At 40.0% G+C, this 14,571-nt stretch overlaps 2 protein-coding genes across 2 annotated transcripts in view; one reads left to right on the top strand and one right to left on the bottom strand.

The window, feature by feature from the left end:
- LOC143114821 (tumor necrosis factor receptor superfamily member 14-like) overlaps positions 1 to 14,571 on the top strand; it is a 199,895-nt gene that overhangs the window by 42,961 nt on the left and 142,363 nt on the right. The window lies entirely within an intron of this gene.
- Positions 4,869 to 13,904, bottom strand: LOC143115368 (tumor necrosis factor receptor superfamily member 14-like). The gene is made up of 9 exons (XM_076277348.1): positions 12,917 to 13,904; positions 9,983 to 10,187; positions 9,779 to 9,904; positions 9,480 to 9,635; positions 9,229 to 9,316; positions 8,949 to 9,139; positions 8,531 to 8,589; positions 8,365 to 8,444; positions 4,869 to 7,564 (listed from the first exon to the last, which is right to left on the bottom strand). Exons 2-8 carry the CDS (start codon positions 10,146 to 10,148, stop codon positions 8,403 to 8,405), a joined length of 828 nt encoding a protein of 275 aa, XP_076133463.1. The 5' UTR covers positions 10,149 to 10,187; positions 12,917 to 13,904; the 3' UTR covers positions 4,869 to 7,564; positions 8,365 to 8,402.

Below are 14,571 nucleotides of genomic sequence, written 5' to 3'. Positions count from 1 at the left end.
AAACCAGCAAAGACCAGCTAAAACCAGCTACCAGCATAGGCTGGTTTCTAGCTGTTTTCTGGTTACTACCCTGCTGTGCTCCTTTTAATTAATGATCATCCCCATCAGGGGGTAGGATGGTTATAATCTAATAAACTCTGATTCTGATCTTTAAACATTCATACTCATACTCATAGTTTTAGTACAAACTATATACTATATAGAGTCATTTTGATCAAAAGAGAATGAATAACTAAATATTTTACCAATAATACATATAAATAGTACATGTCCTTATGTGACCCTACATTAAGGTATCTTGCGTAACCTTTAGTAGGATTGTTTTAGGAACTTTTCCAACTGGTTTTTGTGCTCCATACAGTTTTCTTTCATTTCTATTTTCTTTAGCCATATATTTCAAATTCTTATTTCAGACTTGTAGGAGTGAGTGACTATTGGTATCTGTTTTCCACCGGTTTTAAATAATCTTCTGTGATAATAGGCACAGATATCTCTGTAGTTTTATGAGATAGTAAGTGGCGCATTTGAAGGAATATGGTTGCACGTGAGACTCTATGCAACACAGGGATTCCACTAAACCTTTCTTCACTAAAACCTGTCTGTGACTAGCAGAATATAGTCTACATGCATCTGCACTGTTTATTTGAAATCATAGGCAAAGTGAAACTAACTTCACTGTGGTGTCATAGTCAACGACAAAACAGTTCTACAAAATGAATTACTTTCACTATTTACTGACATAAAGGGTTACCATCGAAAACATAGCCTCACAATATAGCACTTACCCCAATAATGTCCGAAACCTGTATGCACCCCCATACACTGCTCAACAATGCTGAATAAGAAAGTTAATCATGCAATTGGGCTACTCAAAATTAAACTTTATATTCACAAATAAAAACTAAATGTGGTGGAATTCCACCCAAGTTAATCAGGGTATATGGGAATGCTATAGGGAGAAATCAGGAAACAGTGTCATAGTTTTCCAGAACTTAAACGGAAGTGGCTTGAATTCCAAGACCAGTTGGTAATCAGTCTAACAGGAATATACTCAAAAGGAAAACACTCCTTTTTTGGTAAGTGTGGAAGTGTGTGTGCTTTGTGTTGATGAGAGATTACAAAACAGTTAAGAAAAGGGTGTTTTTTGATCTATCCTGGATAAGTTAACACATTAAGATATTATGCAGTACAAACAGCTAAATGGCAACACAAATGTATTGAGCTCAATACATCAGAATGTTTTTCACTCAATCTCAATCTGGCGCTCTGCCACTAAATTTTCCTACTTTATTTCATCTATTGCACAATCCTATTTTTACGGCATTTTTACTTTTTCTTTCACTTTATCTGAAGTGTTTCTGTAGTGCAGGCAAAGCGCCAACGACACCAAAGCCAATAAGCTAAATGAAAAGGTGCTAAACAGCAAGGTTTGCATGGTGCCTCTTCAGCAAAAGAAAACAAAATTGCTTTTCTCCTGACCCAACAAGCATTTAGTATCAGCGCAAGGGTACTGGGAGCTGGTTAACTTTTGAAGAATTATCTTCATGAGGTTCACAGGTGCCCAGTATACAGAAGAGGTGGAGTAGTGAGCTGTTGATGCAGTGATCCATCAGAGCACAGTAGACAGATCACATGAAGGATGAGCAAGGGTTTCCTGTTGCAGGTCTTGCAGAGGGCCTATAGTTTGCACTTATGGCCACAGCATCTGTTGTTCTGCTCAATCCATGATTCGTTCTACACTGTAGTGAGCTCTTTTGAAGTTGGTACTTCCATTAAGAGAGTGTTTTCCATTATCACAGTAGGGACAGTATGTTTGTGATTTACCTTTCTGCCCAGTAGGACTAACCGATGCTTCTGCCATTTGTGCAGAAAGAGTGGTGACAGCAGGTAAGCCAAGCTTGGTTTCGGACATCCTCTCTTGCAGGTGGGTGGTTGGATCATGTTATTATGCCTTCAATCTGTTGGGTAGTCTGATGTTGCCATCATCAAGCATCAGACAGACTGACCACCATAGTCATATGATGGAGGAGAAAGCCCTTGTAGACCACACTTTCTGTCCTCACCCCCTCCCCCCCAAAAAAAAAATACTCAACTCTTTATAAATATACTGTATCTAAGCTATGTTTATCATTTATTTTCTATTTGGTCTGTTATGATATCATGCATTGACCAATTTGAGCACAGCTCAGTTTTAAAATACTTAAATGTTGTATAAGCTCACCACATGCAGCCCATAGGAAAAAGAATGAGACAATTTAGGACAACGTAGGCCAAGTTATGGACAGGCAGCTTAAAGCAGACCCATAGGGGCATCAAAACTGAAACTGAAAGTAACTCCCCACTGCCCCCATGGGTCTGCTGTAAGCTGCCTGTTCATAACTTGGCCTATGTTGTCCCAAATTGTCACATTCAATTTACACTGAACTTACACTTTAAGGCTACATTGACAAACTCTTAACCATGAGCTGAATATTTTCTGATTCTAATATTTACAGATATGAGCACAGCTCAGTTTTAAGAAATGTTTAAAGCCCAAAGTGTTCGGTAAGGTCTGCTGTTTATTCTGATTATCACAGCAAATAGCAGCTAGCTAGCACTTCATGTGCCTATTGTAGTGTCAAAAAGTGAAGTGCAGCGCAGGAGACTGCGGCTCACTGGTAGTTATTATAGGTCACTTCAAATCAGCATGATTTACCCTTATAGGCTACTGCACATTACACGATCTGTACGAGACACTTTCTTACCTTTAAAGTGGGTACTTTTGATGTAACAAATAAAATGTATTATTTTAACCATCAGGGCCTATGAAAATTCCACTGTATTTTACTGTATATTTTGGGTATGCTAGCTCCATCTTACCCGCCACAGTGGCTGGTAAGTTGAAAAAATTCACCCACCAGTGCACAAATTCACCCGTATTTGGCTGTGGCGGGTGCTAATTTCCATCCCTTGGCTATACACATAGCACTGTCAACTATTGTCAACTAAAACGAAGTTTCTGGCATTTCTATGCTTGATCTAGCAGATCATTTTATGACTTTACATTTTGTTTCTTGAAATAGCTTCTGATGTCCTCCACCTTTCTTTTCTTGCCCGACCCAACCAACCTGAAAATTGGTGGGGACATTTCAGACGTAATTTGACATTGGTGTGGACACGTCCTTCGGTCCCCACACAAATCTACGGCCATGGCAGTAGTTGAAACACACCACCCTCTTGATAGAACCTGCAGGGCCACTTCCTGGATGAGGAGCTGGTGGTGGGAGCACAGGCTGGCTATACTGATCGGAGCGCTATCTTGATGGCTGAGTGCCATCGCTAGAGGCCTGTGCCAAGCTGCAGGGTAAAAGGGGATTTCCTTGTGCATTCATCAGACACAGACTGTGGTTTACTGGCAGGATACGTCTGCCACCAAAGTCAGATAAACAGGAATGTCATGCAGATACAGAGGAATCAGGAAGTACATTTCTGAAATAGTTTTTGTCAGTAGCTGTGTTTCCAGCTTTGCACAAAATAAAGTGATATTTGTTGAAAACAAAGCACAATTGTGAATGGTCAATGTTTCCATTAAGTGATACAATGTGATTAAATATGAATTTTGTCTTCTCGCGATAATCATTTCAGATAAATGTGATAACGGATCTCCCAAAATTTGATATGTTTTGACAGTTTATCTTCAATTGCATCCACCAAACAACATGGTGGTTAAATTGAGGGGGTTAGAATGTAAGGAGGGAAATGTTGATAGCTAAACCCTTATACTTGGCAGCGACAATGTGTGACTTTGTACTTCCTGTATCTAAGAGTTCACAGTTCCTCTGAGTATTTAGCTGACATCAGGACAAACTAACCGCTGTGTTACTTCATCACCAAAACACTGTTTCTGAGAGCACTTAAAACTTGAACTCCAAAACACTCCCAAAACTTGACAACTCAACTTGCCATCCGGAAATAGCCAAAACAGATGTGTGTGCTTCTGAGTAGGTTCATTATGTTGCAACAGCTGTTTTATTATGACTCTGCCCTGACCATCACAGGACTTGTACATCTCACTAGAAACTAAACAGGACTCATCGATCAGCACAAAGTACACAGCAGCTGACATGTTATTTGTGCTAATTATGGGTTATTTCAACTTGTATCCATATTTATTGTTATGTTATATGACGTTGATACTGTGCAAATGTGCTACAATTACCTCTATGCTATATGGCATTGATGTGCAAATGTGCTACAATTACCTCTATGTTATATGGCGTTGATGTGCAAATGTGCTACAATGACCTTTCTCTACCCTGCTGTGCTCCTTTTAATGTGAGTCTTGGCATTTGCAGTTCAGCTGACCTACTGACTGTAACAAACTGAAAACAAACTGACCGCTGTTTCTATCATCAGCAAAACAGTTAGTCAGAGCAGCTCAAGTTTACAGTGTCAGCATTGTCAGCAAGCTTACAGGCACATCAGCATTTAGAGTTTCACTGTGTGCATTTCATTATGTCCACTCAGTGAGCCAAACATCAGGCCCAGTCTGGTCTGAGATATAGAATTTGACAAAACTTTATAACCTGGATAGTATCAACCCTATCTAGTGGATGTTAGTGGATGGTTATAATAAACTCTAATAAAATGGGATTTAAACATTCTCATACTCATAGTCTTACAACGAACTGTGCATTATACAGAGTCACTTTGATCAAAAGAGAACGAACAACTGCACATATTTTGCCAATAATACATCAACAGATAGCGTGAATGTTTATACAACATGACCGTTGGACCATCTGAGCCATTTGAGGCTACAGATTATACGAAACATCTATTCCAATAAAGGCTTTATCTGATTTTCTTCATTCTCAAAAGAAAAAGCAATCAGCACACCAGGCACATAGATATACTAACATGTTCATGTACTACATTTAAAGTGGCTTTAAATAAGGACACAAATAATGTAACTTATTTTATTCTGACATCAAACACGTCACTTGGTCAGCTCACAGTGAGTGGAACACGTGTTAAAAATAAATACAGTGCTTTAACTCCACAGTAAACACGCAAGGAACAGGTGCAAGGGTTTGGAGTGTGTTTCAGTTTGTTTCTTCTTCCTCCTTTGAACCTGATGTGGTCCTACCAAAGATCCTTAATATACACTTCTCTGGTCCTACTTTAAGGTATCTTGTGTAACTTTTACTAGGGATTGTTTTAGGTACTTTTCCAACTGTTGTTTATGATCCATGCTGATAAATGCTTTAGAACTATAGCCTAACCAGCCATAGCATTTGTGCAATCGCCTTTGTGGTCTTGTGTGTTTTCTTTTGTTTCTAATTTATTTAGGCTAATTCTTCAGATCCTCTCTTCTATTTAGCTAATAGGGATAGCATAGGGCTGGTCAGACACCGGAGGTGACACTTGTAGGAGTGAGTGACTAATGGTATCTGTTTTCCACCGGTTTTTAAATCATCTTCTGTGGTAATAGGCACAGGGGCCTCTGTAGTTTTGTGAGATTATGGTTTAGACGCCCCTGTAGTTTTGTGAGATTATGGTTTAGACGCCCCTGTAGTTTTGTGAGATTATGGTTTAGACGCCCCTGTAGTTTTGTGAGATTTTAAAATGCCCCTGTAGTTTGTGACGGCTCAGATTCCACTGGATTTTGAAGACTTTCCACCTTTATTGCTTATGGGAGGTTTCCACAACACCCTGCTATAAACAAGCACTATTTACCACTTATTGATGTATGATGGTTGATGGTTATTGCACTATGCTGTTCTATGGTCTGGTTTGAAAACTCAGCAAAAATATAAGAAAAGCTGTCTATGTCCACATTAATGTATTTTCATTTCAAAACCATATATGAAATAACATACAGGCCTCAGCTGTGGCACATCTGGCTGGGGCACCTGCACCATACGCCGGCAACCCAGGCTCGATTCCCGCCCCGTGGTCCTTTCCGGATCCCACCCCGACTCTCTCTCCCACTCACTTCCTGTCACTCTCACTGTCCCATCATTAAAGGCATAAAAAGCCCCCCAAAAATATATATACTTTTAAAAAAATAACATACAAATTTATGTATAAAAATCTCTTTTTGTCCCTGCGCACTATAACGTAATCCCAGAGTAATCAAACTAAAACGGGGGCAGAAGCATTTCAAAGACTCCATTTCAGGGGCTAAAAAAAATTAATAAAATGTTTAAACTGACAACCTATTGATGTGGACGCATCTACAGACTAATCTATGACTAATGGCAGAACTGAATGAATTTTACAAATCTTGCACTGGATCAGAGCCTCCAGGAGGCACTATGGTAGCCTGGTTAGCACGCTGGCCTTCACAATTGTATTTAAGAGTTGGTCTGGAAAAGGATAATTGACTCACGACTTCCAGTAGGGGCTTAACTAGCAGTGAAATGAAACTGAAATTGGTGCATTAAACTCTTACCAAATCGTTTCAGAAGTGCAGCAATCTTGTAAACTAAGGTTTTAAATGCAGTTGTTTACTCAATTCCAAAGAAATACACATCCACGCCGGATTAGTGATGGTATTTGCATGCTGTGTTTTAGGAACATTGGAAATGGGCTTCAATGGCCTCTTGGCCAGACGGCCCTGCAGAGCAAATCCCACATTTGCTAAAGGCTCGTATGGGTATTCCCAGGCTAGCACTATGGACTCTATGTCAGTGTGAGGATTCCACATCCCTTAGTGTTCTCAAGATTACCCAGCATTCCCAGTATCCAGTATCTTGACAATCCTTATAGGGTCAAGTTTCCTTCCAAACCCATTTTCCTTGAAAAAGAAAACGACTGAAAGCAGACTTTAGACTTTGCTCATCATTTAACTAAGGGTCCCAGATGTCTTCTGACTGTAAGGATTCCACATCCCTTAGTGCTGGCTTCTCAAGATTACCCAGCATTCACTTTGTTTTCAAGATCATCTACAACAAACGAAAGGGTTCTCAACTTTGACAATCCTTATAGTGTCCAGTTTCCTTCCAAACCCAGTTTCCTTGAAAACAAAATCCTAAACAAAACACCCACCAACACATTTGGTCTGTTTCACATGACGCCCCATGTGAACATCTTAAATGTATGTTTTCCATGCGTGGCTTTGCAGAACTCAGACACATGGACTTGGGGCATCACACAGTCTGTGGCCTCTCCATCCTCCTGCAGGGCCCAGGGCAGTTGCCTCAGTTCACCATCAGATATGCAGGTTCCAGGGCAGTTGCCTCAGTTCACCATCAGATATGCAGGTTCCAGGGCAGGTCCCTCAGTTCACCATCAGATATGCAGGGCCACAGCGTCCTCTTATCAGGAAGCAGTCCTTTCTTCATGAGGTATGTCAGGTGTTTTGCGAACAACGTGATTTGAAAATACTTGAGTTATTGAGAGTTATAATATCCATATCCACCAAATAGTGTCCTCTCATGGTGTGCTGTCCACTCTGGCTTGACCAGGTCTCTGCAGTGGGGAGGGGAAGTAGCGTAGTGAGGAGGTTTGACGCATCAGCTCCTTCATGACACAGTGGTCAGTCGGTCCAGGATGAGAACAGGCCATCCTGCAATACTGTCTGGTTCATAAGCAGCTGGATGAGATCATGTATTACACTTTGGACTTATCCAACTATACACCATGTTAAAGAAGCCCTATGCAAGTCTGGTTATTCCTTCGCTGTTTCTGGGTTTTCGCTGGATTTGGGCTCGCATTTTTCACGACATAACTCCCCCTGCAGCTTCGGTAGCAAGTGACTGCTACGCTAAACCCTCACTAGCTAGCGAGCTAGCCATCAAGAAACCAAGCTAAACACATACAGGGCTCACAATAAAACGGTCGAGCAAACACATTGTTCAAGAGACTATCAAACCACATTACAAAAACGAAGTTCACCAAAGGGTAGGCGTCCGTTTTGGAGTCTTCTTAGAAACTACAATCTAACTACATTCTCGAGGCACGATTGGATACTTCCGCTGAGTCACATCCGGATTTCCTCCCATTTCCTCCGGAGCACCCACCCAGAAAGTGTTGTAGAACCATCACAACGACTCTCAACCTGCATAATTAAGGTCATTTTTGCTGAAATTGTTGCATAGGGCTTCTTTAACATCCCTCAGATGAGATGTTAAAGTAACACAATTCCCTTCTTTGTCAAGTGTTAGCTAACTGGGTACATTCAGCGCTAAGGGGAAACTGGTTTAATTCACAGTGATGTTTGCATACAGCAACTTGATAATAACATTCTCTCTTTTCTTGTAGGAAAATTGTGTGTTACCATCAAAAGCCAGAGATCCCTGCTGTTCCACAGGATGTTATCTGCAACATTTCATTCATCCCTATCAGACAGACTGAGTTGCACAACAGTAGGCTACTCACCATCATCTTAATTAATATGGCCACTTGGACCATTCTGATCACGTATCTGCTGCCCTCATATCACAGAGTGCACCTTGTTCCTATAGTCAGAAGGGAAACATTATTATCAGAAAGGCAATAAAAAGGCAGATAGATGAATGGAAAAAAAGGTTTAATGAATAACTACCTCTGTTGTTACAATGTGATCTGACTTGTGATCAGTAAGGGCTCTCTTCAAACATTTGTCTGAAAAATAAATAAATGCAGCTGAAGAATTAAAATAGACACCAGAACTATTGAAAATATATGTATGTGTGTGTATAAATAAAATATAAATATTGAGAAAGAGACACACAATGTCTGAACAACAAGGGGGCAGCCGTGGCCTACTGGTTAGCGCCTCGGACTTGTAACCGGGATTAGTGTGTGCTTCACCTCACTGTATGTTTACTGTGTGCTGAGTGTGTTTCACTAATTCACGGATTGGGATAAATGCAGAGACCAAATTTCCCTCACGGGATCAAAAGAGCATATATACTTATACTTAATACTTATACAATTGTCTAAAACAATAATAATAAAAATGAATGTGACCATTTTCGTACCTGGTTGGGTTGGTGGTTGCTGTTGTTTCCTCTTCCTTTGTAATATAAAGACACCAACCACAACCCCACATATGAGGACTATAACAGCAACTACACTGACTACAATGGCAACAGTGTTTTTTCTTTCAGCACATTCAGTGTCAGAAGATGTTGATCCTTTTGTCAAGACATTAAGTCCCAGCAACTCACACCTACAGGTAACATAAATAATTACAGTTTAGATGACTAACAGCTGAGTGTAAAATCTGAATCTGGAAACATGTAGAGTGTATAAACTCACTGTGTGTGTGGTCTGCAGGATGTGAAGGATCCATTTGAGTATGTGTCACCTACACAGTCACCACACACAGTATCTGAAGACGATGTGCCTGTATGAAAAGACAGAACTAAAATCAAGGTTGGTACTGTACGTAAAGGGCAGATATTTAATGCAGTGCCTGTCTTTCTTTTCTTCACTGTGTGTGTGTGTGTGTGTGTGTTTTCACCTCATTGTTGTCCTGTCTCTAGCATAATTATAGAGGATTCCCTAACCTGGCTGTTTGATGTATTGTCCTGGTGAGCATGTTGTGTGTTCCACAGCTCCTCTGCAGCCATCTTTGATTGGGTCAGTGCAGTAGTGACCTTCCAGAGGCTCACAGAGTGTGTCTGAGGTGGAGCTGCACGCCCTCTTCACTCTTAGACCTGCAGCTACATTAGAACATAATACACTGATTATATACTTAATAAAACTAAATAAACATTTCAATTACAATCAACAAGGCAAAGACCAAAATGTATACCGGTAGTAGGCGCAAAAAACAATTAATAAAACTGCTGAGGTATTTGCTTACTGGAGTCACAAACTGTGCAGGATCTGCACGACACAAGTCCATTGGGTGCGTCAGTGTAGGACAATGACGGACACGGAACACACGTTGTGCTGGTGAACTCTGTGCAGTGTCTCCGCACATAATAACCTTTAAACAGTACATTAGTAATTATAAAATATGTACATCAAACATTAATGTTGTGTACTATGACAGAGTGCTCCTTACCAGGGCCACACATGGGGCAGCACTCCTGTCCTATAAGGTACTCAGCTCTACCACAGGCAACAGGAGTAGAGACCCCAGACACAGTCAGGAGGAGGATCACAGCAGTTAGCACCAGCTTCACCATGGTTTCCGCTAGTTGGAGTGCAATCGACTTTAAAATGTTCATATGGCAACACACTCATATCCCACAGTTTCATAGATGCATCTGTCAAAACAATACAAATACTTTGTCAAAAAAGAAAAAGAAAAAACAAAGGCAACTTTTAATAAAGCAAAACTAGTTTTAAAACACATGGGGTCACTTTGTTATGCCCCAATTTCTCTTGATTATGTTCTTAATTTTCACAGCTGATTTGGAACTTAGTGATGAAATAGACCTGGCGACTCTTCTGTGGTCTTTGTCATTTTGTAAATAGATCTTCCCTTTTGCATTGATTAGCCCTATGTTGGGCCTGTTTGATTACCTGTGACTTGTATCCCCTTTCCCTAAATCGGTCAGACAGTTCTGAAGACTTGGACTAAGAATCATCATCACGATCACATATCCTCTTAAGACGGAAAAACTGTTCATAAGGAATACTGTTATTAGATGTGGTGGATGAAAGCTGACAGCTCTGAGAAGTGTATTACGATCTGTAGTTCTTCTGAAAATGGAGGAGTGCAAGACTCTGTTGTCCTCTTTACTGATCAATAAGTCAAGAAAGGAGATCTATTTTCTACTGTATTCCAGGGTCATTCTTATATTTGGATTGATGGAGTTCACATATTTGTGAAACTCAGACAGTTGAGACTCCTTGCCTTTCTCTCTCTGATGGCATATTATGGTAATTTTATGATTTATTACAATACATGTCGTACATCACCTTTAATCCTATGGTCTAATTTCAAAAGTGAAAATAACAAAGCAGGAATGTACTGTACATACAGGCCTACAGAGGAATTTAACAAACCCTTTGCTTTAGGTGTTTTCATTATTTACATTTTCATGAAAAAATTACAACTAAAGCTTTTATCCATCAGAGGGTAGCATATGGTCATGACGACAGAAAGCTGTGGTGTAGTCTAGGCTCTTTGTTTCTATTGGGGTCTGTTTTTGCGCTAGACTTCTCGGCTTCAGTTGCGCGCCTGGTGCTGCCCGGTAAACTAACGGTACGGATCCACTTGTACTTCACTTCTTTTTGTCGTGTCGCATTCCACTCTAGTCCTATGGGTGACGTCAAGCGACTTTAACGCGCCCGCAAAGCATCCCGGGAAGGCAGCGCTGCATTTGAAATAATGTAGCGCGACAAAAAAGCTGGCCGATGCCCAGCTTTATGCAAATGAATCCGTTGAACGCGAGGCGACTCTCCAATGAAAGGACGAGTTTGTAGGTCCTTTGTTCTACCACAACCGGTGCCTGTGAAACTTTGGTTCCGCTTACCAGACAAATAATGTTTTAACGATCTCTTCCACGACCACCTAGTAGGCCTAGTCCATAAAACAAACGAAACTAGGATTTGGATGAATATATTGACTGTTGGTGTTTCTGGTGAGGATTTGAGATTGCATTGAGTAGTTTAAATAAAACAAAGTCAAAGTCAAAGTCAAAGTCAGCTTTATTGTCAATTTCTTCACATGTTCCAGACATACAAAGAGATCGAAATTACGTTTCTCACTATCCCACGGTGGAGACAAGACATATTTTACCAATTCTAAGTCCACAGACAAACATAACATTCAAGTAAACAAAAAAGTAAGTAAATAAGTAAATAAGAGGGCACATATAATGAAAAAAATAAGAGCAGCAAAATTTGGTTGAAATTGTGCATAGACAGTCAATAAAATAAAATACTAGTGCAAAGTCAGGCCAATAAAAGGCTGAGGTAGTTCTGTTTGACCTAAGTAAGAAATAAAGTGGCATAGTGGTAAAGTGGCATAGTGGTGCAAGTTATATAAGAGCAGCAGAAGTGTTGTGTTTTCAGGACAAACAAGATTTCGATATGGCTTGCATAGTTTGTTTAGGCTATTAATGTGTTGTATACTGTTAAGTACATGCCTAAAATTGTGGTCCATTTGTGGAAAACACTTAAGATAGCCTACGTTAAAACGAACTGAGTATGAGCTGGTAACTGACATTTTAAACAAAACGCCCACACACGACTGAACGTGGGGAGGCAGCGCGACATCTATGCGACACGACAAAAAGAAGTGAAGTACAAGTGGATCCGTACCGTAACTCACTCGCGTATTTTACTCATTTGTTTCGTAATACGGCTACAATACACGGTTCAAATTAGTACAACTTCTCAGCCACTACAAGTGCACAGAACCATCAAGGAAAGTGGATAACTGATGGTTTAGAAATATAAATATATATTTTGAAACACATACAGCTTACCTTCTCAAAAGTATTTCAACCAACCCTAAACAAGTCTAATGTTGTTGTAGCCTAGCCAATAGTTCTAAACTGTTATATAATGACCGAGTTGTTAAGGCTTGCTTGCTTTGAACAAAGCTCTGGCTCCTGACCTGCTAAACTTTACAATACTTAGGCTACAGAGTAAACTGTCGTATTGACAACAAGAAAAAACAAATTGATTATCCTGACGTCAGGACTTGTCATTTTGATTGCACTGACAGCTTAGTATAAATATTTGCTTTTGAGGCACGAACAAAGCATTTTGATCAAGATAGGCCTACGCGCTTTTGCAGGTAATTCACTATGCGGGGCAGTTTGCTCTAATTGATCTGAGAAATGCATTAACTGTTGTGCAAATGTTGATGATTCGAGAAATGCACCAAAGCGACTGAGAAAACTGTAACCGAGGCCTACTGTAGGCTACTTAGACTGACTGGGCAAAACAATGTAGCCTAACACATGCTAAATTATGAACTTGATGAGATTATTTTAGCCTATCGCTAAAACAGTAGCTCAATAGAAAATGTCGTGCTTACCAAAGGACTGAGAAACAGGCAAATGGTTACAAGGATCCTCCGAGCAACACGACACTTTAAATTCCCTTTAAAAATCCGTCTAAATCCAATTTGCTTAAAAGGAAAGGAACATAATCGTTGGGAGAGTTTTCAACTGCTATTACTCAATCGCAGTTGAAAAAGGAATGCACGTAAAACCATGATAAATATATTTCTATTCATAAATAATTTAAGGAAAGCAAAGTGGTATCCGTAAAAACGACAAACGTGGTAACGGGTTTGAATTTGTCAATGGAATACAAAACTGGCACGTTGATTTCACGGGATGGACTAATTTCCTTCTTCCTCCTCTTTGTGGACGAGTCTGTCCATTGTCTGTAATAAGCTGTATCGAAGCATAGACTGCATAGCGTTAAAACAGGCAGGTAGGTAAATTGCTTACTTCGGTAAAGTTAGACAGAAATTGGCAGATACGCAAGATTCGCGTTTCGATTCGCAATTGCGGTTCAATAAATCATAGGTAAAACGTTTTCATTACAAAATAAACAGCTATATCTAACCGTAGTAAGGTAGACAACAAGCTACCCGGTTTTATCCGAAAGCACCGTGTACATTATGTGGATAAATAAAATGCATCCCTTTGAGCATTCTGCTTTCAGCCGAGCGTCTAGGGACCGTCTACAAAGTGCTAAACCGAAAGTGGATACAAAGATACATTTACAGTTTTTTCTGAATGCTTAAACACAACCGTGATTCTTATAGCACAATTTCTAAAACTATTAATTCTTATAGCAAAACCACTCACTGAGTTCGCAAAACTAAAAGCACAAACACTGCTTTGCACTCAGTTTGCAATTTTGTAACACACACTTTGCACAACTGGAGGCACAATCCACTGCACAGCACTCTTTTTGCGGAACTGTAAACACAACTCACTGCTTTACACTCAATTTCCAAATGATCAACACACTCCTAGCAAATCTATACACATTATTTACACTATTTTGCCAACTCTCTGACACACTTTCTCATGTGAAAACTGTTTTAGATAATTAGTTCACTTTGCAATCAGCCTAAGCACTATAAATAAGCCACAGCTAATGTACAATGAGTACAATGGAGGGAGCAGGAAGAGTAAGAATTAGAGGAGGCCGAAGAATAAGATGTGGAGGTGAAGAAGTAGGAGGAAGAAGAGGAGGAAGAGGATGCAGAGGTGAAGAAGTGAGAGGGAGAGGATGACAAGGAGGTGAAGTTAGAGGAAGAAGACAAGGAGGAGCAAGAGGAGGGGGAAGAGGAAGGGTAAGAAGACAAAGAAATAGCCCTTTTACAGGCAAAAAAAATAGTCTACATGTTGTCATGTCAGGCCTGGATACGGCATTCCAGAATATATTTTCCCCGGTGCCTCGGACTAGGACATTGCGTGATGTAGACGAAATTTTGAGAGAGACGACCGAATGTAGACTGATTTGTTTTGTCTCAGTGAAATGCTATTTTGTGTTTTGACTTGGAAAAACATACTTGTGTTTGTTTTGATGTGTGTAAATAAACACCAATACTTGAAGTTTGGATCCCTGTATGTTTACAGAACTATGACAAAAGTATGACCTCAAACTGACATAGTCTACCTTGTGCACAGAGAAAGCAAAAGCCAGTTGTGTTTTTTATTCATACCATCA

This window comes from Alosa pseudoharengus, unplaced genomic scaffold, assembly GCF_046254945.1.
Source record: "Alosa pseudoharengus isolate Yale_2024_CS ecotype anadromous, Long Island Sound unplaced genomic scaffold, YU_APseudo_1.1 YU_APseudo_1.1_scf_9, whole genome shotgun sequence".
NCBI classification, from domain to species: domain Eukaryota; kingdom Metazoa; phylum Chordata; class Actinopteri; order Clupeiformes; family Clupeidae; genus Alosa; species Alosa pseudoharengus.
The sequence above is the reverse complement of the archived record's forward strand: the minus strand, read 5'-3'. Positions and strand labels throughout refer to the sequence as shown.